General features: G+C 37.6%; 1 protein-coding gene across 1 annotated transcript in view; it reads right to left on the bottom strand.

The window, feature by feature from the left end:
• The window catches only part of COPB1 (COPI coat complex subunit beta 1), a 37,204-nt gene extending 10,317 nt beyond the window's left edge, over nucleotides 1-26,887 (bottom strand). Inside the window, exons 1-14 of the mRNA XM_032427196.1 lie at nucleotides 26,740-26,887; nucleotides 25,865-26,014; nucleotides 21,333-21,562; nucleotides 20,752-20,921; nucleotides 18,461-18,575; nucleotides 17,119-17,211; nucleotides 15,348-15,485; nucleotides 12,890-13,009; nucleotides 11,072-11,179; nucleotides 10,841-10,987; nucleotides 9,489-9,634; nucleotides 7,699-7,795; nucleotides 6,455-6,615; nucleotides 5,269-5,389 (exon numbers count right to left, since the gene is read on the bottom strand). Of these exons, the coding sequence (XP_032283087.1) occupies nucleotides 5,269-5,389; nucleotides 6,455-6,615; nucleotides 7,699-7,795; nucleotides 9,489-9,634; nucleotides 10,841-10,987; nucleotides 11,072-11,179; nucleotides 12,890-13,009; nucleotides 15,348-15,485; nucleotides 17,119-17,211; nucleotides 18,461-18,575; nucleotides 20,752-20,921; nucleotides 21,333-21,562; nucleotides 25,865-25,955 (1,737 nt within the window). The 5' untranslated portion in view covers nucleotides 25,956-26,014; nucleotides 26,740-26,887. The remainder of the gene's footprint in view (nucleotides 1-5,268; nucleotides 5,390-6,454; nucleotides 6,616-7,698; nucleotides 7,796-9,488; nucleotides 9,635-10,840; nucleotides 10,988-11,071; nucleotides 11,180-12,889; nucleotides 13,010-15,347; nucleotides 15,486-17,118; nucleotides 17,212-18,460; nucleotides 18,576-20,751; nucleotides 20,922-21,332; nucleotides 21,563-25,864; nucleotides 26,015-26,739) is intronic.
• Between the last annotated feature and the right edge of the window lie 561 nt (nucleotides 26,888-27,448).

The raw sequence follows: 27,448 nt of genomic DNA, 5'->3' as shown, positions 1-27,448 counted from the left end.
ACTTTATTATAACTCACAATCCAAGAAATAAACCTAATTTTCACTTCACCTGAATAAGAGTTCAAACGCTTTAGATTTTTATCTCCATATATTTGATGTACCCTTTTCCTTCCTATCTTTTTAACTGACACCCTCTAATACTTTCATTAACCTTCAACTGAAAGATAGCAACAGCTTTTTAACTGTTCTCCCTTACTCTAACTCTTTCACATGCCAATGCTATCTTTTTTTAAAATTCCAACTACAGGGATGCCTTTTGTGGCTCAGGTGGTTAAGCATCTGCCTTTGGCTCAGGTCATGATCCCAGGGTCCGGGGATAGAGCCCCACATCGGGGTCCCTACCCTGCGGGAAGCCTGTTTCTCCCTCTGCCTGCCGTTCCTCCTGCTTGTGCTCTCTCTCCCTCTATCAAATAAATACATAAAATCTAAAAAAAAAAAAAAAAAAAAAAAAAAAAAACCAACTACAGAAAAAGTTAAAAGAATAGATACACTTTACCAATTGCTTACATTATGCCATATTTGCTTTCTTATTCTACCTGTACATGTACACTTACTTTTTTGGCTAAACATACGACAGTAAGGTTCTTCACCCCATAAGTACTTTAGCATAAATCTCTTAAGAATCAGGGCAGTTTCCTATAGAACCACAATACCATTCTCTCACCTAAGAAACAGAGTAATTCCCAAAAACTTTACACTGTAATTCAAATAAATTTTCCTAATGTCACTAAGTGTTTTTATGGGTTTTTTGTTTTGTTTTGTTTTTAGATTTTATTTATTTATTTTGACAGAGAGAGACAGCGAGAGAGGGAACAAAAGCAGGGGGAGTGGGAGAGGGAGAAGCAGGCTTCCCGCTGAGCAGAGAGTCTGACGTGGGGCTCGATCCCAGGACCCCGGGATCATGACCTGAGCCGAAGGCAGACGCTTAATGACTGAGCCACCCAGGCGCCCCGTGTTTTTATGTTTTTTTAAATACAGGATCAGCTTCATGCATTTTATTTGGCTGTTATTCTCTTTAGTCCCTTTTAACCTAGACCAGTCCCCCTGATTTTTTGTATTGTTTTCCACCACAATGACTTTTAAAAAAAAGGCTAGGCCAGTTGTTTTGTAGAATGTCCTTCACTTTTTTTTTTTTAAGATTTTATTTTATTTATTTGACAGAGAGAGAGAGAGAGAGACAGCTAGAGAGGGAACACAGCAGTGGGAGTGGGAGAGGGAGAAGCAGGCTCCTGGCCAAGCAGGGAGCCCGATGCGGGGCTCGATCCCAGGACCCTGGGATCATGACCTGAGCCGAAGGCAGACGGTTAACGACTGAGCCACCCAGGCGCCCCAAACGTCCTTCACTTTTGTTTAGAATACCAGATAGGTGATGTTTTATATCTCTTACTGTACTGTATTAGGAGACCCATAATGTCAGGTTGCCCCATTATTGGTGGCACAAAGTGTGATCACCTGCTGCTGCTATCGTAATCCTTATTGTGCACCAATCATTTCACTCCACACGCAAGTACCCTCATGACTTCCTACAGCCTTCATGTTGAAGTCCATACTATCCGGCCTGCTATTCAAGGTTTCCACAAGTGACTCCAACTTGCTTTTTTAGTGTTGTGTACAATTATCCTGACACATGCTCTATACCCTTGCCAACCCATCTTTGGCTAAGTGCTGATCTGCACACATGCATGAAAAGACTCCCAGAGGCCTGGGAACCAACCAGCAGAAGAATGAATGTAATAATCCTGAGTCTGGATACAGGCTCCAGAAGAAGAAGAAAGGGGAAGGGACAGGAAAAAAATAGCTACAGAAATCGTTCCAAAAAGTTCCCAAATTTAATGAAAACTATAAACCTGCATATCCAAGAAGCTCAATGAACCACAACCAAAGGAAACATGAAGAAAACCACACCAAGGCAAACCCTAATCAAATTACTGAAACCTATGATAGGGAGAAAATCTAAAACCAGCCAGAGGGAACAGGACACATTCCACACAGAGGCATAAGAATGACAGCAGGCTTCTCGTCAGAAAGCCAGAAGATATTGAAGCTACATCTTTATAGTAAACGGCAAGACAGAAGACAATGGAGTAACCTCTTTACAGAACCAAAAGAAAAAAACTGTCAATTTTGAATTCTATATCCACAAAGTATCTTTCAAAAATGAAGGAAAAATAAAGGCTTTTTCAGACAAACAAAAACCAAGAAAATTAGTTGCCAAGAGACCTCACTGTAAGAAAAGTTAAAGCAAGGGGTGCCTGGGTGGCTCAGTCGGTTAAGCAGCTGCCTTTGGCTCAGGTCATGCATGATCCCGGGGTCCTGGGATCGAGCCCCCACATCGGGCTCCCTGCTCATCGGGGAGCCTGCTTCTCCCTCTGCCTCTGCCCCTCCCCCCCAACTCGTGCTCTTGCTCACTCTTGCTCTCAAATAAATAATTTTTTAAAAGTCTATTAAAAAAAAATTAAAGCAAATTCTTTAGCCAAAAGGTATATAAAACCAGGGAAACTCTTGGGGTGCCTGGGTGGCTCAGTTGGTTAAGCGACTGCCTTCGGCTCAGGTCATGATCCTAGAGTCCCTGGATCGAGTCCCGCATCGGGCTCCCTGCTTGGCAGGGAGTCTGCTTCTCCCTCTGACCCTCCCCCCTCTCATGTGCTCTCTCTCTCATTCTCTCTCTCTCAAATAAAAAAATTAAAAAAAATCTTTAAAACCAGGGAAACTCTAGAAAAGGCATAAGTGAAGGAGAGTCAGGGAGGTGATAAACCACCCAACTTCTTCCTGCCTTGTACTACATGTAGCAAACTTCATGAACCAATTACTAGAAAACTGGTTCTCTTAAACAGGTATCAGCAAATGCTCAAATGGTCTCCCAGTTTGGAGAACTGAGCAGCTATTCCATGCAAGGAAATCAAACTGGACTCAGAGAGAAAAAATTTTGGAGACTTTTAAAAAGCAAAGAATTTATTTATTTAAAGAATAGACAATTACGCTGTGACAAAAACCTAAATAAATAAAGTGTAACAGAGAGAGTTACAAAGTAAATTATTGCCCATAAATCAAAATAAATTGATAAAAAAGAGGTAATACAGGGGCGCCTGGGTGGCTCAGTCGATAAGCCTCTGCCTTCGGCTCAGGTCATGATCCCAGGGTCCTGGGATCGAGCCCCACATCGGGCTCTCTGCTCGGCGGGAAGCCTGCTTCTCCCTCTCCCACTCCCCCAGCTCGTAATCCCTCTCTCGCTGTCTCTCTGTCAATAAATAATAAAATCTTTAAAAATAAATAAATAATCTTTAAAAAAAGGAGAGAGAGAGAGAGATAATACACCTTATAATTTACTTGGCCCTCTAAATCTCACTTATGGCTCTTTTCATGATAGAATAAAAAAAAAAAAATCCTTTGAAAACTCCAAATCTAAAATGAAAATGTCTCATTATATGGGAGCTTAAGTAAACGAAGGAATCTAATGGACTATTACACAGCTATTAACTGTTAGGACTAGGAAGGGCTTAGAGAAACATGGGACTGTTACAATGTGAAGTGAAACTGCAGTGCTGTAAAACACAGAATGAGCAATACTGGGGGAAAAAAGTGTTTCACAGAGAAAAGCCATATTAAACTTTCTGGAGGAAGAAAGGATTTTTATTATCATATTTGGGCAACGTAATTCTATCTTTTGATGTTTCTATCTATCTCCACTACAATATTAGTAAGATTTGTACTTCAGTCCTCTAACCATGAGTGATTTTTTTCTCATTAGTTTTTGTTACCTCACTCCTTATTTTATTTATTTTTTATTATGTTACGTTAATCACCACCATACATTACGTCATTAGATCTCACTCCTTACTTTAACAATATTAAAAATGAACAAAAATAAAACACATTCACAATTCTACCACAGAAAGATCTGTTTGAAATGAAGGCAAAAATTTTTTCAGACAAATGAAAGCTGAGAGAATTCATCATGAACAGACATGAATTATAAGAATGATTAAGTTCTTTAGGCAGAAAGAAAATATCACATGGAGATCTGAATTTACACAAAGGAATGAAAAGCACCATAAATGGTAAATATGTGGGTAAATATAAGACTTTTTCCTCATTAAAAAAAATCTTTAAAAGAATATTAACTATTTACAGCAGATGAATGCATAAACAAAAACATCACATTATACAGGCTTAAAAAGGAAAGAAATTCTGATACATGCTACTATATGGATGAACTTTGAAGACATTATGCCAAGCAAAATAAACCAGTTGCAAAGGACAAATTTGGATGATTCTACTTATATGAGGTATGTAGAATAGGCAAATTTATAGAGGCAGAAAGCAGAATGGTGGTTGCCAGGGACTGGGGGGGTGGGGAGGAGGACGATAGGAGGGTTATTGTTTACTGGATACAGTTCAATTTGAGATGATGATGAAGTTCTGAAGATGGATGATGGTAATGGCTGCGCAACAATATAAATGTACTTAATGTCACTGAATGGCACATTTAAAAATGGTTAAAATGGTAAAGTTTACATTATATATATTTTACCATAAAGAAAAAAAATACCAAAAAAAAAGTCACCCAGAAAGGTCCTTGCACTTTGTCCTGTTCCCAACTCTCGACTTCTTACAACTAATTATGCTCCCCCCATACCCAAGCCCAGCCAAATACTAGATAAATAAGAAATGTTAAAAATAAATAAATAAATATAAATAAAATAAATGATGCATATATATGTATATAAACACACACAAATAATTCTTAACTATTTACAGCAAAAATAACAGCAATGCATGTCAGGGTTGATAACATGACACACAGAAATAAAATGCAGGACAACAGCACAAAAGGTTGGGGGGAATGGAAATGGAGTGTAATGAGTGTAAAGTCAGAACAGGCCAGAAGCTATGATGAAGGCATAAACTGTAGAAATGAGAACACACTGAAGAGACATTTCTGGGATAAAAAAGACAATGACTGACTGGATGAAAATGCTTGAGAGAGAGGTCTTTTCTTCTCTGGGCCTTGACTGGTCCTAGCAAGCAAATGACTTCATAAGCCCTTACATCTCTTCCACTGGACTAATCACAAGGTAACATTATTGTATTACTTTGTCAATTTTACAATAACATTGTATTACTATGTCCATTTCCCCCATTACCATAAGCTCTTTAATGACAAGAACTTCAGCATTCACTTTTAGGTCCTTCACTGTCCAATGCATATGGTAAGCACTCAACATTTGCTGGGTAAATGGAGGATAAATGAACGATAAATGAACTTACATTTTGCTTTTTCTTCTCCTGAACCAAAGCTACGTAGCGCAAGGCAATCTTGGTCAGAGTTGTGGCAAGGGAGGCAGCAACAAAGAAATCTCCATCCAGAAGGAAGCCTCTCAGGGGAGGTCTGCAAAGCAATCAAGGAAAATGAAACCCAACCATTTCTTAAGCAGCATGCAGCTTTTGCATAAATTATTCAAATAAGCCTATTTAACACTCTCACTGCCACCCTTCAGTGAAGAGGATCTCAATTAGCTCCCTCTTTAGCTTTTAGAATAGAAAAAGGGAAATATACATGGTTTTACAACTTATCTTCAAAAGAGCTAGAGCGAAGTGAATATGGAAAGGGAAAATGATTCCGAGTGTATGTACTGGAGCCAATGAGCTACTTCAAATTCCAACTTATCTATTTATTGTGTTCCTACAGGTAAGTTACAAACCTTTCTAAGCCTCAAATTCCTCTTCTGTAAAATGGGGTAATAATAAACTGTATCTCAATGAGTTGTTAAGACTATAAGAGACAAACTACTTAGTACAATGCCTAGCATATAGTAACAACCATTAAAATTTTAGGCATTATTTTTATCACGTTCATTATAAAATTGGAGAGCAAAATAAGGCAGAAAATATTAAAATTTTAGTCCATCAACTAGAAGTGGAAAATCTTCGAAATAGTTTCCCAAGCACTAATACAGGCAACAAAATTCACAGTTACCTCCACTTAGCATTTTCTTTAAATCTTTTTTTAGGATTTTATTTATTTATTTGAGACAGAGAGAGAGCATACAAATGGGGAGAGAGGGAGAGAGAGAGGGAGAGGCAGACTCCTCGCTGACTGGAGAGCCCAACATGGGGCTCGATCCCAGGACCCTGAGATCATGACCTGAGCCAAAGTCAGATGCTTAACTGACTGAGCCACTCAGGTGCCCCTCCACTTAGCATTTTCCATGTAAGTTAAAATAATTTTAAACAGAACAGTTATTTCAATGAAAACAGTTTTAAGGAGCAGAGGATTAAAACCATCAACACAATTCCTAGGAGAAATTAAACATCCTCCTTTCAAGTATCTTAAATGGCAAAGATTTCCATTTTGGTCAAAAAAAGCAAATAAGAGGAAAAAAATCATTTGTTCTACACTCAGGAGTAGTAATTTAAAAAGTATAGATGGTAGGGCACATGTGCTGTAGATTACCTTTCTTCCTCTTTCTTCGTGGGTCGAGAACTGCTTAGGGCACTCTGAGTTGCATAGGTGCCCATCTCAGTTACCAACTTCTGAACTGGCCCCACAGTTATTTCCTCTTCAGGTTTTAATTCTCCAGCTTCTTTCTTTATTTCTGACTCCACAATTGGGATCTACAAATCAATTGGAAATACCAATTTAGTAATAACATCAACAGCAAGCAAAATCGTATTTAAATATTCAATCATTTCTATGGAGAAGGCAATTCCACCAATGGGATTTTTGCAACTCTGCATTCAATTTTCTTTCCTTCCCAGGATGACGTAGTGGGAAGAACAGGGGCTTTGGAGTTGGATGCCACTTAGTTGTTGAATGGTTCTGGGCAAGTTAATTAAACTACTCAGTTTCTTTATCTCTTAAATGGAAATCTTAAATCTATCCATACAAGTTACTTAATAGGAAAATGCTTAGGACAGTGACTAAGACAAAGTACATACTCATTAAGGCTTATTCCTCTTCTCTATCCCTTCCTCTGAAATACTAACCAAAACAGCACCTGTTCCAAAATGAAATATATCTGACTTATGTGTACAGAATAACTTTATCAACTACCTTTTAAAAAAACCAGATGGCTACTATGTATTTATTCCTCAATACCAATCATCTAACTTAAGCTCTAAGAGTCTTCAATCATTATTGGTCAATTCCTTTTTTCATATGTGAAAAACCTGAAGTCCAGTCAGGTTAAGAAATTTATATCCAAGGTCCCAGAGTTAATTAATGGCAAAAGCAAGACTGTAACCCAGGTCTCCCGACAAGCACTATTCTTCCTATTCTACCATATGGTTGTTTGGGTGAGGAAAACACTGCCAGTTTTAGTACACAAATAGTCTAATGTCAGCAGGTTCTTGTAATACTCGCATTCTCCTTTCAGAATATACAGGGCTAACACAGAGTTTTACAAGTCTTTTTCTTCTTTTCAAACACATAACCTTTGGTTCAAATAAAATCTTACCTGAAAGGGTAAATAAAACAGGCAAAAGAACAGGTGTTATGGCTCAATGCAGGGGAGAGGGTTGCCCCTAGTTTCCCATAGCCTCTAAGCTTTAATTATCTGGGTAATTAAAACACATTTTTCAGTGTTTTTAACTCCAATACTACTAAATAAAAACATAAAAGCAAACCACCACATAAAAGTCAGATTTACTAAAGTAAAAATCACCATTTACAGTAGCATTTACTAAAGTAGAACATACCTCCCCAAGGGACCTGCGGACCTCAGTCATCACACTCTGAATGTCCTCCTTGGTACTGCAGTACTCTCCCAGGATCCATAATGCTCCTCGGTAGATCCTAAGGGAAGAACAAGTTCTGAAACAGGGACATTGCTAACAAATCTTAAAGCAGAGTGAATTTAAGCTCAAGAAAGAAAATAAGATTCTGCAGTTCCAAGAGACTATGGATGAAATTTTAAGAAAGAAATGTAACAAAGACACTAAGTTTGATTCTCTCCAGAAATCACAAGGATTAAAAGGAAAATAAGTATTCTCACCCATTATTATTAGGAACACTTTAAAATTGGTAAACTCATTAGTAAAAATAACAAAATGTCTCCCAGAAAGGTGTTATCCTCCATTTAGGACAGAGTTAAGGTAAATTTTATCATCTACTACTATAAAAAATGTACAACTTTGATATAAAAAGTAATTCACTTTTTATTTGTAGTCACTGAAAAGGCAGGATGCTGAACAAATAAGGAAGGAGTGCAAAGGATCAGTAATTAAAAAAACTCCAGAAACATAAAGAAAGCAACAATTCTCTAGTTAAGAATGTTAAACTGAATAGTCTTTAGTTATCTTTTCCTTAAGATTTTCATTAAATTTATTCAGAAAACATTTTAGAAACTAAAACTTTTTTTTTTAAAAGGTTTTATTTATTTGACAGAGACAGACACAGCGAGAGAGGGAACACAAGCAGGGGGAGTGGGAGAGGGAGAAGCAGGCTTCCTGCGGAGCAGGGAGCCCGATGTAGGGCTCGATCCAAGGACCCTGGGATCATGACCTGAGCTGAAGGCAAGACGCTAAATGACTGACCCACCCAGGCGCCCCGCCCCCCAAAATATTCTTAAAGGGTATACCTTCCTAGTTTTTCTCTTTCCTGAGACTGGCCTCCTGATATAAAGACTGGACCTCCAATAGGCATCTTAGCCATGTAGATGAGGGCCCACACCCTAGAAAGAACCTGGGTCCTAATGACTTATATTGTCATAAGTTGTCATAACTGCCCTCTGAATCTTTTTTAAAGATTTTATTCATTTATTAGAGAGAGAGCACAAGGGGGAGTGACAGAGGGACAGGGAGAAGCAGGCTCCCCGCTGAGCAGGGAGCCCCATGTGGGGCTCGATCCCAGGACACTGGGATCATGACCTGAGCTGAAGGCAGCCGCTTAACGACTGAGCCACCCAGGCGCCCCTAGGCTGCATTTTCAATCCCTCATTTTAATAAATACTAATGGGGGATATAAATAATGGTATCCAAAAAGTGATACACTTTAAAAATACGTTCCTTAGTCACTTGAGGATTCACCATGTCTTAGAGGAAGTAAGGATAGAGAAACCTAGCTAAATCACACCTACAAAAGCAAATTTTTGCCCACAGATTATGGATTTACTGAGGTTGGGGTGAGGGGATGTCTACTGTGATACTTATATTGACTTTAGTATCTTGATTCATTTCTTCTCCCTTACATGTTCTATCAACTGACCCTTTAAAGATAGAAACTGATAAATTGCTTGCTTGACCTTAATTTATTTATTTATTTATTTTAAAGATTTTATTTATTTATTTGACAGAGAGAGACACAGCGAGAGAGGGACCACAAGCAGGGGGAGTGGGAGAGGGAGGAGGAGGCTTTCCGTGGAGCAGGGAGCCTAATGCGGGGCTCGATCCCAGGATGCTGGGATCATGACCTGAGCCGAAGGCAGACACTTAACGACTGAGCCACCCAGGCGCCCCTTGACCTTAATTTAAACAGACTTTAAACCTACTTGACAGATTTAATAGCATGAAAGACTTCAAGCATCTTCTCAACAATAAGCATTCTCAGGTTATCAAAGCGCTGAATGGCTTCACGAACAAACTCCAACACATCAGCAGCTGCTGCTTCATTATTGTCACTGAGAAATTCCATTAACTGAAAGGAAAAAAAGGAAAACAGGGTAAGTTATATAATTTTTTTAAAAAGATTTATTTATTTGAGAGAGAGGGAGGCCACACATGTGCACGCAAGTCGGGGGAGGGGCAGAGGAAGAGGGAGAGAGAGAATCTCAAGCAGACTCCACACTGAGCACTGAGTCCGACATGGGACTCAATCTCATGACCCTGAGATCACGACCTGAGCTGAAATCAAAAGTCGGACACCTAACTGACTGAGCCACCCAGGCGCCCCATAAGTTATATAATTTTCACAAAGAAAATTTTAACTTTTTTAGTTTTAGTTTTTTTTTTTTAAGATTTTTATTTATTTATTTGACAGAGAGAGACACAGAGAGAAGGAACACAAGCAGCAGGGGTGGGAGAGGGAGAAGCAGGTTTCCCGCTGAGCAGGGAGCCTGATGTGGGGCTCGATCCCAGGACCCTGGGATCATGACCTGAGCCGAAGGCAGACACTTAATGACTGAGCCACCCAGGCGCCCCGAAAATTATCTAAGTTTTAAGAAGTAAACAAATTTACAAAGACTATAATAATTTTTGAACATATAACAAAATGTAAATTGAGAGAAAAAGCACTGCTATGTAAACAAAGTCACAATGTCTTTCCTGGGTTTTGTGCAGCCAAGCTTATTACAAAAAACTCACTATAAAATGAAAGCTGGAAATACACAACTCAAAATAAAGTAACTGGATACTCCTAAGTTGTAACTAAAAGTAAAATCATTTCAGAAAAAATTTGTGGAGTTCAAAGACAAAATTTCAAATTACAACATACCTCATTTATCTGACAGTGACAGAAGCCAATGATTCTAGGTACATATATTTTTCCTATAACTAAATCCTTCAACTTTGAAGAGGTAAAACTATTTGAAAGAAATACTTGTTTGTGCTACTGAATGATATATATATATATACACAGCATAATTTTATCATAGGTAACTGTAACAAACACTAATTATAGTAATATGTGGAGGTATTTTTGTCATTATATTTTTGTGTTTACTTTTTTAATGAAGATGTAAGAGAAAGAAGTCAGATTCCTTATCCTTCTGAGCTTAAGGGTGAACAGAAAGGTCACTTCTGACCACAAGATTTAGTGATTCTACTAAACAGTTTAACTGCTAAATAACTAAACCTTTCTATTCTTTTAGAGAATTTCAAAATTAAAGTCATCAGAATTACATACCACAGGAATAACATTTGCAGCCATATCTGGAAATCGGACAGAACAGGAATGCAATGTTCTCACAAGGAGTTGTCTGTATTTGTCAGTATCTTCATGCTCAGACACATTATTTGTTTTAATCACTTCCTTCTTCAGAACAATAACCAACTAGAGAACAAAGTAAAAATACGTGGGAATTACATCATGTTTGGCCTGACGGCTTACAACAGTGCTGTCAGAGTTTTGTTTTACCTCTTCAACATTCCTAGAAGAGACAAGATCCAGTGCTAGCTGCAGAGTTTTCTTGCGTACTTCTAAGTCTGGTGTGCTCAATACTCTCAGGATGTCCATAACCAGATCCTGAGAAAGAACAAAAAATCCAGAATTAACACCAATATTAAGAGAAAAAAATCCTAACCACAGAATGGAGGGTTCTGACCATCATCACCTTAATTCTTTCAATAATAAAATCACTGGTGGTGGAAGAACCAGATATTTGGGGTATCCTGATGTAACACAATATGAAGTATATAATATCACATATGATGCATTCAAACTGCAAATGTTTACTGTGACTCTACCAAGCTTTAGCTCAAACTCAGTTTATAGAAAATTCAGAAGTCAGAGAAACAAACTAAATGACACCACCAGAAAGTAATCATATGTATCTACAAGGAGGGGCATCTTACAGGACAACTGGTCTGGTCTCTTCACAAGCCCATATCATGAAAAAAATTAACTGCTCTAATTAAAACATCAAGGACATAACCCAGTAAGACATACGGTCATGAATTAGACAAGCCAAACAAAAGGGGTATTTCAGGGACATCTGGGAAAATTTGACTTTGGAGTTGGTATTAGATAATATTAAGAAACTATTAATTTTGTTAAGTGGGATAATGTTATTTTCGCTCTGCAGGAAAATGTAATGTTTTAATGGCACATACTTTAAAAAACACTATGGCAGATAAAGATTTTAAAATATAGCACAACTAATTTACAAATGATTTTACTTCTTTAAAACTTTAAAAAAATTTCACTGATAAAAAAGTTCTAAAAATCAATTCCTATATAACTTTCATTTACACTCACCAGTTGTTAATATTTTGCCACACATACTTTATCCCACTCTCGCTACACCTAAACATTTTAGTGTACATCTCCCATGAATAAGGATAAACTCTTATATAACCACAATACAATTATCAAATTCAGAGAACATTGGTAACAATGATATCACATAATATACAGTCCATAATTCTCATTTCTCTAATTGTCCCAATCATGTCCTATAGAGCAAATTTTTTGTTGTTGCTCTGACCCAGAATAACATTGAATTTAGCTGTCATCGGGCTTTATTTTTTTTTTTTTTTTAAGATTTTATTTATTTATTTGAGAGAGAGAGACACAGCAAGAGAGGGAACACAAGCAGGGGGAGTGGGAGAGGGAGAAGCAGGCTTCCCGCGGAGCAGGGAGCCCGATGCGGGGCTCGATCCCAGGACCCCGGGATCACGACCTGAGCCGAAGGCAGACGCTTAACGACTGAGCCACCCAGGCGCCCCAGGGAGAAGCAGACATCCTGCTGAGCAGGGAACCCAATGCGGGACTCGATTCTGGGACTCCAGGATCATGACCTGAGCTGAAGGCAGTCGCTTAACCAACTGAGCCACCCAGGCGCCCCCATGGGGCTTTATTTTTATAAAAACCATTATTCTCACAGATTACACAGGTATGCTGATAATTCCATAGAATTATCTTTTATTCTCAATCAGTTGGCATATTTTTCAAAAACAATAAATTATATTCAAATTAAAATGAATGTATCTCTATTGTTAAGAATACCAAATGTAGTACAAATAGAAAAGATATAACATATTAATTCATATTAAAATATTTTTTATGACAAATACCCTAAAAGGCTATGGCGATTCAAGAGTTACACCTTAGCTGACCAAAATTTAAATTGCCCAGTCTCCAAGAATTTAAGTTAACCAAGATAGCAAAGCTTGAGTGTTACCTCAACTTGAAAAAGATTTTATCTAGGATTTCTCTCTTTCAGATAACATTTACCTGTAGTACTCGTTCATGAGCAGGATGCTCTTTTAATTCTATCAATCGATCCAGAACTATGAGCTTTACGTTGTTGTCACTCTCCTTAATAATTAAATCAATGTAACACTGAGCAGCCGCCTATATAAAAAAGGAAACACATTTTAGGAACGCATTCATCCATCTTAAACACAGAATCTGAAAATAAGAAAAAAAAAAAGTCCCCAAAGAAGCCAAAATACATTCACTACTCCTGCACTAAAAGTTTATGAATATTTCCCAAAGGAATGTGTCCCTCTGTTCCCTATATTCTAATAAATCTCATTATTTTCAAGTTTAAAAAAGTTAAGAAGAATCACAAGTTAAAAGGTGAAAAGGGGCTGTTATAGGCAGAAATACTAACAGTCAAAAATTAAGGGTTGAAACTAAGGAACAAGGCAGAAAAAAGCAGACAGAGTATCCCCCAAAATATAGCTACTGAGTATCTTTGAGTTTAGATGCAAAGTCTAACACACCTGCATTACAGTACAGAAAAATCAAGACTATAAAGATGACCCTGACTCATTAAAAGCAGAAGACAAAGGAGCAAACCTGAAAGAGCTCCCAGTGGCCAAAGCTGGAATAGTATGATCAATGAAACAAATAACGATAATGATTATAATACATAGAATAAAATGGCCATACTGATATGAAGAATGAAGAAGGGAGGGAGGGTGGGAGGTAAAGGGACAGCTCTTCTTGCAGGACTCCAGTTAATAAATGTATAATGAGGGAAACAGAAAGTCACCATTAGAATATCACATTAATAACTGCTATACAGAAATGCTAAAATTAGTGGGTATAGGTTTGAAGAGAAATAGGTTATTTGCAGTTTCAAAGTATCTTCCCATGTTATTTACTGTTTACAAAAGGAAAAATCATAACTTAACAGTGGAGATATCTGGCAGGCATCACCTTAACCGACTGATCAAGGTTAACATCACTAACAGTATTCCAACATCATGTACACTCCTTCACTGAGAAAGGTTCATCACTTCCGTGGTATTCTTCCCCAAAATGCACAACCTCAATCTAACTGTGAGAAAACATTAGACAAACTCAAATTGAGGGACATTTTACAAACAAATTGACCCAGTATTCTTCAAAAGTGTTAAGGTCATGAAAAACAAGAAAAGGCCTGAGGAAGTGGCACAGATTGGAGGAGACTAACACATGACAACTAAATGTAATGTGGGATCCTGGACTGAATCCGGTACAAAAAAAGGAGATTGGTGAAGTAAATTGGTGGAATTCAAGTAACATCTACAGTTTAGTTAACAATATCGTTCCAATGGTAATTTCTTAATTTTGACAATTATACAATTGCTACGCAAGACGCAAACATTATGGGAAGCTGGTGAAGGGTAATGAGAACTTTGTCCTATTTTTACAACTTTTGCTGTTTTGTTGTTCTGTAAGTCTAAAATTATTTCAAAATAAAAAGTTAAAAATTTTTTCTAAGTATTGGCAGGTAAAGCAATCGAGTCTCCTATTAATACAAGCTGGCTTTATAGAACTATTCATTCTCTGACTATATTAGGGGTTCCTCCTGTAGTCTTTTTTTTTTTTTTTTTAAAGATTTTTATTTATTCAAGACACAGAGATAGAGAGAGAGAGAGAGAGCATGAGCAGGGGGAGAGGCAGAGGGAGAGGGAGAAGCAGGCTCCCTGCTGAGCCAGGAGCCCAATGTGGGGCTTGATCCCAAGACCCTGGGATCATAACCTGAGCTAAAGGCAGACGCTTAACCATCTGAGCCACCCAGGCGCCCCCGCATTGCAGTCTTGATACAGTAAGTTAGAGAAGAGAAAGCTAACATTCCAATATTGAAAACATGCACTGTAATCTTTTTTTTTAGGATCCATCATGTAGGATCCAAAATTCATTTTCCCAGATCTAGGTTTTAACATAATTAAAGTATGGGGAGAGATCTTAAAATACCAGTATCATTCTCCAGAAACTAGAAATATTAGTATTCTCTCTGTGTCTCCCTTTCTTCCCATGTATATGTATGAAAGCAGGAAGGAAAAAAAGATTGGACTATGTAAGGAATCCAATAATTTCACAACATTTATAAACTGTTATTTCTGTGCCATGTAATGCCACGTAATCACAAAGTAAACTGCAATGCCACTAAATCATTAAGCGCTGGGGTGCCTGGGTGGCTCAGTCAGTTAAGTGTCTGACTCCTGGTTTCTGCTCAGGTCGTGATCTTGGGGTCCTGGGATCAAGGCTTGCCTTGGACTCCAAACTTCCCTCAGAGTCTGCTTGAGATTCTCTCTCTCTCTCTCCCTCTGCCCCTTCCCTCCCCTGCATTCTCTCTCCCTCTCTAAGTGAATAATAAATCTTTTAAAAAAGAGAACAAATTAAAAAATAAAAAAATAAATAAGTGCTAAGACAGCATATCTATCATCTAACCGGCACCAAAAGAAATAAGCAGTACCTTGATTGCAGTAGGCGCACTAGAGAGTGTCACTAATGTTCCGGCAGCTTCATATTTTACAGCTGGGCTAGATGACTGTAATAAGTTATAGATGCAGCGAATGAAACGAGCCCTTTCTGATGGATTAGCATGACAGACCTGGAGAAGAGAACATTTAGGTTTCAACTGACTCCAGGGACACCTGCTTTCAAACAGATGTTTTTATAGAGGTCAGCTTAGATGCTAGTTTTCTTAATCTGAAAACAAAGAATAATGATATAAGGGCATCTGAAGATGTCAGCCAACATGAGATAAGACACCGTGACTGGTAATTTCAGAAAGAAATAGGTTTTACTTCAGACAATTGTTACAGCTACTCATTCATTTATTTATTCAATCACAATTAATATTCTCACTCTTTCACAAAAGATTTTCAAATGGTTTATAATAAAAGATATGCATACTATACACAAGTGAAAAAGAACAAGAGAATGTAAAGTAACAAAATCAAGGACTAAGTGCATTAACATGGGTACTGTGACAGGATATTAAATTTGGTCCTAAATTTTTACTCTGGATGTCATGTCAAAAAGGGAAACATGATGGATATCAATCTCAATAGCTAATAAAAGGAAAATACCCATTCTTAAAGCAAGAAAGATAACCCCTTTCTCAAGTACTATTACTTATTTATTTGGAACCATATTCCATACTGTGGAGACAACTAAAATTCTCTATGCTATCCTAAATATATTTTAATACCTTTACCCATGAAGCAAATATTCCTTATTCTTCCTTTTCTGAAGTTGGTTTTTATGTCAGATTTTCCTTTAATATATATATATATATACAGTCAAATCTCTTTTATTCAGGCATGACTCAAAAGCTATTTCCTCTTACTATAACCTGGACCCTGCTAGACAAAGAAGTCTCTGAACAGCAGAGAATTCTTATTTTTGAGAGCCTCAGCAGCATCTCTAAACCATACAATGAATTAAAAAGAACTATATATTTACAGTTCTGGTTTCATCTTAAATGCCAAACCTAAATGACTGATTCCCTGTGTTGAAAGGGGCCCTTTTCTTTCAGAATCAAAGACAGCGGTCATCAGCAGTGTCTGCTGTGGGTACTTTGTCAATATTGTCCTATTTAGTAAAGTCACTCCTGATGTATATTTTTGTTGGCCTCCAATGGTGTCAATAGCAAAATTGGATGTTATTTACCTTTTATCAGAACATTAAGATACAATCAATTCTTTCAAAGAATATATCAAATTTAAATGTTGCCAATAAAGCACTTCATTTTAAAACCCAAATCTCATCTAGTTTTAGACTTCCTATTGGTCAATGGCTAACAATGTCATATTGATATATTTAAAATCTATTTTCCTTTACAAACAGGGAACACAGAAAATATTTAAAGCTTTTCTGATTTGTTTTTAGATTTCCAAAGTAGTCTGGTGTGTACTCAAGAAAAGATCTTGAATTTTTTTTCCAAAGCCTGATTCATAATCTATTCAGTTACTGAATAGTGCACGATGATTTCTCTGCTGCTGTATTGGGTCAAGCCATGAGTTTTTAATAGAATTCTTTAAGGAGGTTTAGAAAAATTGGAAGTGCTTGGAAAACACAATAAACCAAAGGAAAAAGAAAAAAAAGGCTTTCATAGATTATGCTATAAAATATTTCTACTACTAAAACATAATATCCCAGCAATTAAGCAACATTCCAGAAAAAGAGAGTTTAACCTTGTCTTAAGCTCTTAGAGTGTATGTTACCCATTTTAGTCTTACCTTATAAATTAATTCAACAATAACCAACTGAAGAATGTCTCCAAATGTTTGAACTTGATCAATGCAAGTACTTAGGTAATCCAAAGCTCGATCCTAACAAAATAAAAATACATTTATCAAATTCCACCTCATTCAATAAAAGGACTTAATCAGTGCAACCTTTAAAAAACATACACAACTGAATATAAAAGAAATGAGGAAATCAGGGCAAAGAAAAATTAAATGAAGGGAAAAAAAGAAGGTTAACACATACATGTAAGAAATAAAGTCCAATACATTTCCTAGAAATGGGCCACAAATTTGGGGTCTGAATTTTCTAGCAGCTAAACTAAGGAGAAAAACACTATGTATTACATGATTCAGAGTACCCATACAATCAAAACAAACCAGCTGTTTAGAAGCATGGTTATTCCTACTTCTAAAAGTTAAAAGAAAAATCTCAACGATTCTCATATACTGAATACTGATATAGAAAACTATGACCTCAACAATATCTCTACAGCAAAAGTATCAGGAAATTTTATTGAACTTTTTCTGATTATGCCCCCCGTGTAGGTAAACAGCATAACACCAAATATATAGGTCAATAAAACCAACTGTACAAGAGGACAAAAGATCCTGGCCCAAATAAGCAGCTTTCTTATGATCTTGTTCACAAGATAAAATGACAGCATCTAGATTTCAGAGAAATGGATAGACTCCGTATCTTTCAGTCTTCATTATTTCCCACATTTGGAGAATACCGGACAGCAAAAATTCCAAGATTAGATGCCACCAAAGTATGCAGTCACTGCTGACCAGCCCCCCACCCCCCCAACCCCCTGCCGATCCATACACTTTAAGCACTAGCAGAGCTGGATGTGGAGTTGACACCAACTTATGAAATCTGAAGAGCCTAGTAAGGATACATATCTACACCGAAGACCACGCTTCTTTCACAGACATGGCTCAGGGTGAACCCTATACAAAGCTACCACTTTTCTCTATTAAACAATTTTAGATCTATACCAACAGAAGGAATAACAGATTCAAGCCCCAAAACAGAGTGTTACAAAATATGGCCATAATAATTTCAATCTGGAAAAACTGTCAAGTGGCTATTATTAAATATCTCTCAGTTGTTTACTAAAAAATAAAGTATATACATAAGCAATTGTCTGGAGAAAGATTAAGAGAAAACCATTTTATACAAATTAAGTTCAAAAATCTAAAAAAACCCAAAATATACGAACACTTGTACTATAAAAAAAATCACTGACTAAAAACTTGATTAGGCCTATGTAAATACTTTTAATTATCATTTGAATACAGTCATAAAAGTATTTTTTAAAAAGTATTTCACCTGATCTGCATGAATTAGCATCATAAAGGCATTCCTTTTGCAACTTGCATCCTTCTCATTCACCAGAAAATCATGTATCAGTTCAGGAGCATCAGGTATAAGATGTTCAAAATTCCTTGAAATAAAACAGGTAATATTCATATTTAATGAAAACCTACTTTGTTATTTTAGTAACTGCCTGGACACTACTAAAATTAATCTTTATCAAGCTTTATAACACTGTCAATCGTTTTGCTTTTTGAAACCTTAAGTCATTTAGAACTGTGGGTAGAAATCACAAACTTACATCTTCATCTATTAAATTATCAAATTATATGCTTTCTACTTTAATAAAGAAAAAGGTGACTTTTTCCACATGCTATCGTTCACCGGAATATCTCTAATAATTGTCTTTCATATACTTTATATACTTCATATACTTTAGGAATACAAGATCAATGCTCATGATGACACTCTCAGTGTACTGAAAGAGTCTTAAGAATTATCAGGAATAAAAATAGTCCCTTGAGGGGCGCCTGGGTGGCTCAGTCAGTTAAGCGTCTGCCTTCGGCTCAGGTCATGATCCCGGGGTCCTGGGATTGAGCCCTACATCGGGCTCCCTGCTCAGCGGGAGAGTCTGCTTCTCCCTCTTGCTTGTGCTCTCTTTCTCAAATAAATAAATAAATAAAATCTTTTTAAAAATAGTCCCTTGAATTGTATAATTATGCATTATAATTACTTATTCACTTACTTGCTAACTTACTTCCTATTCAGGAAAATTTTAAGTATTTGTAGTATACAGAATAATGAACACCAGCTTAAAAACCATCACCTGACTTCAACAATTGTTAATTCATGGCCAATTCTGTTTCACCTATACCCCTGCCCACTTCTTCTCCTCCCATATTATTTTGAAGCAAATCCCAGACCACTTACCACTTCTTCTATAAATGTATTGGCATATTATAATTGAGGATACCTTCTTTTTATTTTTATTTTTTAAAGATTTTATCTATTTATTTGACAGAGAGAGACACAGCTAGAGAGGGAACACAAGCAGGGGGAGTGGGAGAGGGAGAAGCAGGTTTCCCACCGAGCAGGGAGCCCGATGCGGGGCTCAATCCCAGCACCCTGGGATCATGACCTGAGCCGAAGGCAGACGCTTAACGACTGAGCCACCCAGGCGCCCCATAGGATACTTTCTCTTTAAAACAAATCATAATACCATTATCATACCTTAAAAAACTTAAAATTCCTTAATATCATCATATACAGTGTTCAAATTTCCCATTGTCTTATAAATGTCATGATTTTTGTGTATGCAGTCTAGTTTAAGTTCTGAAATTTGTGTAGTCTGTACGGTAACTTTCAAAGAACTCTACATTACTAACCAGAATACCACTTCCCCAACAGATAACAAAATCTAATATAACAATAAGAGAACTATGAAATAGAACAATCAACTCTTAAAGTACAAAGATATTTATAAAAGTTACATCCTATGTCTAAATAGATTGACACCAGTAATTACAAAAACCAAGCATTCTAGCCTTATCTAACTGGTTCTTCTAAGTCATTTTTATTTTATTTTTTTTTTAAAGATTTTATTTATTTATTTGAGAGAGAGAATGAGATAGAGAAAGAGAGCATGAGGGGGGAGGAGGGTCAGAAGGAGAAGCAGACTCCCTGCTGAGCAGGGAGCCCGATGCGGGGCTCCATCTGGGACTCCAGGATCATGACCTGAGCCGAAGGCAGTCGCTTAACCAACTGAACCACCCAGGCGTCCCTCCCCCCCCTTTTTTGAAAAGATTTCTTTAAATCATTTTTAAAGTCCAAAATCTTCAGCTTTCAAAGAACAGGAATCAATTGAGAACTGCAACCTTTCTCATTAAAAAGTTCCCTCCTTAAGGCTTCTAAGGGTAAAAAGACAAGACCCACATCCCACACAAAGAGAATTCAAAAACAGGGTCAAAAACTCAAAACCTACAAGGGCTAAGCAAGTTAACTAATTAAGTGGGCTGAAGTACAACTGAGAATGATAGGCACTGTAAACTGCAAAATATACAACTTATTTAAAGGGAGCTATTGTCAATTTCAGCATAATGTTGTCATGCAGAAACTAGGACCCAGGGTTGCCAGATCTTTTCAATGTTGACAACATAATAATAATAATAAGAAAAAAATGTATCGTTCAGGCTGAACAAGCATTATCTGCAAGCTACGTACAATCTGCAAGGAACTGTTGTGGTACCTCTAGTCTAAAAGACTAAATAATCCTCACAAAACTAAGCCACAGGAGTACCTTTATTTACCTATAAATTGTATAGATGGCCAAAACAGCATTTCTTCTAACATAGCTGTGTCGGTGCTCCAAACAAGCACGGATAGCTGGCATTAAAGGTTCTAGCAATTCTGCTTCTTTCAATTTGCAAAGAAAACGAAGAGTGGATCCTCGAATAAATTCATTAGGATGCTGAAGATCCTGATAAAGTTTAAATATGAAATGTTGAGTTCCAGCATTTTACAAAACAACACACAATTAAGTGCAAAATTTCCTATGAAAAAAATAAGCAAGTAAGTTTGTGGAAAAATATCTCGATTATCAGACAATTTCCTTCAGATTCCTGTCAAATCAATTTTTACTTATCACATCAATGTCTCATATTTTATGTGTCACTGGTTTTTTTTAATTAGTAACATAAAAATGCATGAAAAATGTCCAAAGAAAGTTCCAATAAAATTTTTTACAGTAACTTTTTACAACTTCAGTTTCAATTATCGGTAACTTAGATCTTACCCCAGATTTAATTTTAAAAATTAAAACAAATCCCATTCCACGAATTTTACAATTAAAATCAAAGCAATATTCAGAAATAACCATGGTTTGGTTTACCTTTCTGTATGCATCACATACAAGGATCATTTCATGTAAAAGTCTCCCATCTGGAGTTGTTTTAGGAACAATTTCCCAAAATACCAGAAGTAATTTTTTGATGGTATGATCCTGAAGAGGTAGCACAAAACGAATGATGGTCATCAGAAGTCCAGGAAGCTTTTCACCATTCAGAATCATAATGATTACTTTCTTCAAAGCTTCAGTCTTCGACTTCACATCTCCTTTTTCTGATTCAAAAAAAAAAAAAAAGCACAATCACTTCAAAGGAAAATTCTCCAGATAATTTTACAATTCACAAAACATTTTCTCACTTTACCAGCAGTAATGATAATAAAGGCACTAAAGAAAGTGACAAAGGGGGGGGCGCCTGGGTGGCTCAGTCGTTAACTCTGCCTTGGCTCAGGTCATGATCCTAGGATCCTGGGATCGAGCCCTGCGTCGGGCTCCCTGCTTGGTGGGGAGTCTGCTTCTCCCTCTCCCACTCCCCCTGCTTGTGTTCCCTCTCTCGCTGTGTCTCTATCAAATAAGTAAATAAAAGCTTAAAAAAAAAAAAAAGAAAGTGACAAGGGTTCTCGACCTAGCTCTGCCACAAACAAGCTGAATGACTTTACACAAGTCATTTATCTCTGAACCTCATGTTACTTTACATAGAACATGAAGGCACTGGATTAGATCTCTGGTCCCTAACCCATGGAGTTAATGTAGAAGCCACGAATCTGTAGGTATACCAAATGATGCATGTCTCAAACACAGATGTAGCTATTTTTCACAGTGTAAATAGATGCTGTTAGAATAAATGGCTTCTGATATCAACATTGCTTTTAGTCAGTTGTGTATTTCCTCAAAGTTACCACCACTATCATAAGGAGAGGAAGGGGAGGATCAGTGGCATTTTTTTTTAACATTAGATCTTCAAACTCAAAAAGGCTGGGAACTAATACACTAAACCCAAAATCCCATCATATTTCTACGGGACTATAAATCTTCCATGCTCGCTTCAGCAGCACATATACTAAAATTGGAACAGACTACAAAACTTCAGAATCTTTCTTAAGAAATCACCTAAAAAACTGGAAGAAAATTAAAATGTACTAGATAAGTAGCCATTATTTAGAATTAAGGATGAGATATTTAAGATACTAGTTTATTGTTACTTAGCTTAAAGCAATTTACACTATAAACTATATTATGCAAAACAATCTATAATTTCATCATTATCACTGCATACTGAAGAATTTATGGTAAAAATATTTGTGTCCAAAATTCAAAGGCAGGAATGTAAGAGGCAAGCACATCGCTACAACTGCTTAGATCACAGAAATAAGCAAATATCTAGGAGACGGGAGGACAAAGAGGGATGACGAAGTTTTTAATAATCTTAGAGTTATCATGAGGAAAAGAACAGAACTAGGAATACATTTCCAACAATTAGAGCTAAGTGGCTATCAAATGAAGAGTTCCTTGTTGTTGCCAAAGAGACAAGAGACTGTGAATGACCAGCTGATATTTATAGAAAGGATTTAAGTTTTCAAGAATTATAGTAGGTAAATCAAAATTTCTTTCCAGCCCCCAAAGGCTCTATATCTATTACTAGCTTGGTATGATATTTTCACATGTTGCAGAATAGAGAATATTCTCAGGTTCTCAATTTGTGTTCAATTGAGAACACAGTAAGGGTTCTTGCCAAACTTACTCCACAAGGGTGAACATTTTTGTTTAAAACACACTTTCTCATGCATCTCTCCCTGCTTCAGAGTATCATATCTCCTGCCACATATGAAAAAAAATTGGTATTGCCATAGCAAATCAAGAAACAAACAACTAGGGGCGCCAGGGTGGCTCAGCTGGTTAAGCATCTGTCTCTCAGGGTCCTGGGATCAATCCCCGCATCTGGCTCCCTACTCCACCGGGAGTCTGCTTCTTCCCAACCCCCCCAGTTCCCCCCTCCCCTGCTCATGCACGCATTCTCTCTCTCTCTCTCAAATAAATATATAAAATCTTAAAAAAACAAAAACAAAAAACTGTAAAATTATGGAGTACCAATCTGTGCAAACCTTCAGTTTTTAAGTCTGTGAGGATGACAAAAACAAAGCATCAGGAAAGGTGACAGTAGCCGAGAGCAATCTCCCTGATAATAAGACAGACTGGGCAAAGTTTTAAGTGGCTAAAGTTGTATTTGCTGAACCTAAATAGGTTTTCTTATCTTTGCCCTGAGCTTCCTTTCTGAATATTAAAAAAAAAAAAAAGGTTTTTTTCCTAATCTGTTTGATAGCATAAAGGACACAAAGTCCAAAAGGCATAAAACTGTTATCATTATAAAGCTGATGTCTTCTTTCGTTCCAGTTTTTGACTACTTTTCCCAAATTAGCAAATCCTAAGGGTTTAGCAGGATAAAGCTCCACTTGTAACTACATGTTAAAAAGTTTTAGAAGTTTCATAGAAAACATGTAAAAAATCTGTACCATTTACAATTCAAGCCCCCTTAGCCCCGATTTCCATTTATTCCAACAATTCAAACTGAGGTGAAGGATGTTTTTTTCCTACATCTTCAAACTTTTCAGAACTTTTCTTCCATACACTACTAAAAATATGGAAAATTTCAAATATTAATTCAATTCGCCAAAATCTACCAAGTACTTCCTACTCCAGGCTATGTATGGTCATCAGATCTCATGTCCAGTGACTAAAAGCATAGGTAAAGTAACTCAATATTTCACAAGAAAGGATTTGTTACTCAAATTGGAAACTACTTCTAAACTTTTTCTCACCTCAACTCTTAAGATACAGTAAAAAAAATACACATAAAATTTGAGATTTGAGACTATTTATTTCTTGATAGGGGGAAGACAGTTAAGGCAGCTGTAATTAAGAAAAAGGTATTGTTACAATTAAGGGCAGGTTTTGTTCTTTATCTTCCCAGCTGTAACCTTAAGTATCTGGGAGTCTAAAAGTGAAAACTTTTTTTTTTTTTTAAAGTAAGCTCTATGCCCGACATGAGGCTTGAACTCAAGATCCCGAGATCAAGACTGCATGCTCTACCCACTGAGCCAGCCAAGTGCCCCGAAAACTTTTAAATTATAAGAAAAAAAAACAGTAATGAAAGTTTATTCATTAACGTGCATTCCATTCTACTATCATACATAAACATGAAAAAAAAAAAGATCTGTGGCTTTTGTATATAGGGGTATAGGTTTAAGTGCCATAAAGGAGGGTTTCTTTTTCCTTCTCTAAAAATCGATCTCTTGGGTGCCTGGGTGGCTCAGTTGGTTAAGCGTCTGCCTTCAGCTCAGGTCATGATCCTGGGGTCCCTGGATCGAGTCCCCCATCGGGCTCCCTGCTCAGCAGAGAGTCTGCTTCTCCCTCTGACCCTCCCTTTCTCATGCTCTCTCTCTCTCACGCTCTCTCTCTCAAATAAATGAAGTCTTTAAAAAAATAATAATAATAAATAAATAAATAAAAAATAAAAATGGATCTCAATAGAAACCTAATATTAAGTAGCCTAAAATCAGGATATTCCATTACTGCTGATTAAGAGGTGGGACTAGGCAAGTAAAATATTGTCTCCTTTCAAATGGCAAACTACCCTCTAAAAGATACTTTCAAGATCTGAAGCATAATTTTCACTCTTCGTTTTAAACAGTAGTTACCAGTTTAAGTTAAACTTATTTTTAGTAGTTCAATGAAACAAGAACCATTATTCTGGAATGTGCATTACCTTGAAAAATTATTTTTCACAGAATCACTCACAGAAAGGAGAGTATACACTTTTAAAATCCAGAAATATACTTGTTTTCTTTTTGTATAAATGCTTTATAAAAGCTTAAACCTTTTGAAACCTCAAATACTCAAAAAGCTTAAAACTTTCTGGAAAACACATGTGTATTCCAGGGTTGACTTCATTAGTTCAGCAGGTGGTAAACCCAAAGAACAAAGTTCTAGTTTTACAAGCTAAGTAATATGAAGTTAAGTGCACAGAGGAACTGAGACATTCAAATACACATTCTCAACCTGTTACCTACAGAGAACGGTCAGCTACACTTAAGCATAACATAAACTATATAAGCCATTATGTTATTTTGAGGAATATCTAACAACTATTACATTTCTTTAGCTTTACTAAGCTAAGCTGAGACGCTGTTTTATTTCCAAAAACCAATATTGCAAGTCTAAATGTAACAAGTTTTTTTTTTTCTTTTTCTAGATTTTATTTATTTGAGAGGGAGCCAGAGAGAGAGCACAAGCGGAGGGGAGGCGCAGAAGGAGCAGCAGACTCCCCACTGAGCAGGGAGCCTGAAGTGGGGCTCAATCTCAGGACTTGGGATCATGACCTGAGCAGAAGGTATAAGCTTAACCGACTGAGCCACCCAGGCGCCCCAAGTTTTCATTTTTAATAAGACCAAAGTTCTACTGAAGAGATCCTAGAAAAAACTAAAATAAGTATTTCTAATTACAAATAAACTTGAAATGGAAATAAGCCTTTTATTTTCATTTCTTCTCCATTTAATTTTCAAAGTATTATCAGAGTTTACCTAGATCATTTTTTAAGCTAATTTCAGATGGTGGTTCTGAATCCATGGGCACGTTAATTAACGTATAGCACACGTTCTCGGCAGCCGTCATGGTTTCCGGATATAATCAAACCTCGATACAAGATTTAAGGATGATTGATGCCAGAAAATCTAGAAAAATAGAAGGATATCATTACAAGTAAAACAAAACAAAACAAAACAAAAACACAACCAGTAACTATCGTGATCTTTACTGTCTAAAGTTCATTCAGTTTGGCTAATGAGTTTTAAAGTATTAGAAGGGTAGGGTCAATTTATACTGTGTCCCATAAAAATAATGCCTATTTTAATAAAAGACACGCCTGTCTGCCTCGGTCTAAGGTATAGACCCCACAACCCCGCCCAGGGCTTGAGAATGCTGTACTGCAACAACTAAGGCCCACAATACAGTGACAGTCCCCCAGTCCCGCCCAACCATGTAACAGAACAATGATTTTTAAACATAACACACAATCTGAATTGCTCAAGTTAAGAGACCCTGTGCACGAATACTCGGCTAAAAACCTTAAAACATTTTCTTGCGTTCAAGGGTGGATCCGACTGTGTGTCGGTCGGTCAATCAGTACGCTGCACCCCCACCCCCTTCCCTTCCTCCAGCAAAGCAGCCCCCGGAATGATGAGCCCCGGGGCCCCGGGAGGGATTAGACCCCTGGCCAGTACAAAAGACCGGGAAAGGGCGTCCGGCCCAGAGCTTCCCAGCCCCCCGTTCCACTTCGCCAGGCCCGGACGCGAGCGGCCTAGTCGCTCCCCTTCCGCATCTTCCCGCAGGAGAGCCAGTTCCTCCGACTCAGCCCAGCCCAGCACGCCTCGGGGACTGGGGGCTTTTGGCCCGCTACCTGGCTCCAAGGGGCGGCGGCTACGGCAACGGTGGGACCGTGGACTCCGGCTCCAACCCGCAGCAGCAGCCGCTGCTCCGCACGGTCCTAGGCTGACGTGGAAGGGGGTGGGGTGACGAGGCCAAGCCACCTAGCACCTACGGCAACGCAGAGAGGACAAGCCTTCTCCGTCCTGCGCCTGCGCTCTGTAAGTATGCCGCAAGTTTCTTCCTTGTAGTCCACGGCAGTTTTAGGTGGCAGGGGCATCTGGGAAGACATTAAGCTTTCCCTGCAAGCCAAACGCCGAATTAAGCGCTGTGGTCATTTAAATGCTACCTAGAAATTGTTTCCTCTTCCAGGAACTACAACAGCCAAGGGAGGAAGTGCTCAGAAAGGGAAGCCCATTTTATAAGGGCTGTATGGTCCAGCGGGAAAGAGCAGTAGACTGCGAGAACTGGAAGCCCTTTTGTAGCTCAGAGAAACAGGGAAAGTAACTAATTATTATCTGGGAAAGTCACTTCAGTTCTTCTAATAAGTGAGGGTAGATTCTGTGAAGATCCACTTTAGTTCTTAACGTCTCCAGTAGTCTCAATCTCTGCCTCTGCAGTTAGGCTGGGGTTGCTGGGACATCGAAGTCGCACTTTATTTCGTAATGGTCCCTTTCACGCTTTCTGAGCATCCAAGAAATTAACTTTTTTTTTTTTTTCTCAAGAAGGGAGATTGACAGTCA

Source organism: Phoca vitulina, unplaced genomic scaffold (assembly GCF_004348235.1).
Source record: "Phoca vitulina isolate PV1807 unplaced genomic scaffold, GSC_HSeal_1.0 scaffold36, whole genome shotgun sequence".
NCBI lineage: Eukaryota > Metazoa > Chordata > Mammalia > Carnivora > Phocidae > Phoca > Phoca vitulina.
This window is presented reverse-complemented; position numbering and strand designations above follow the sequence as displayed.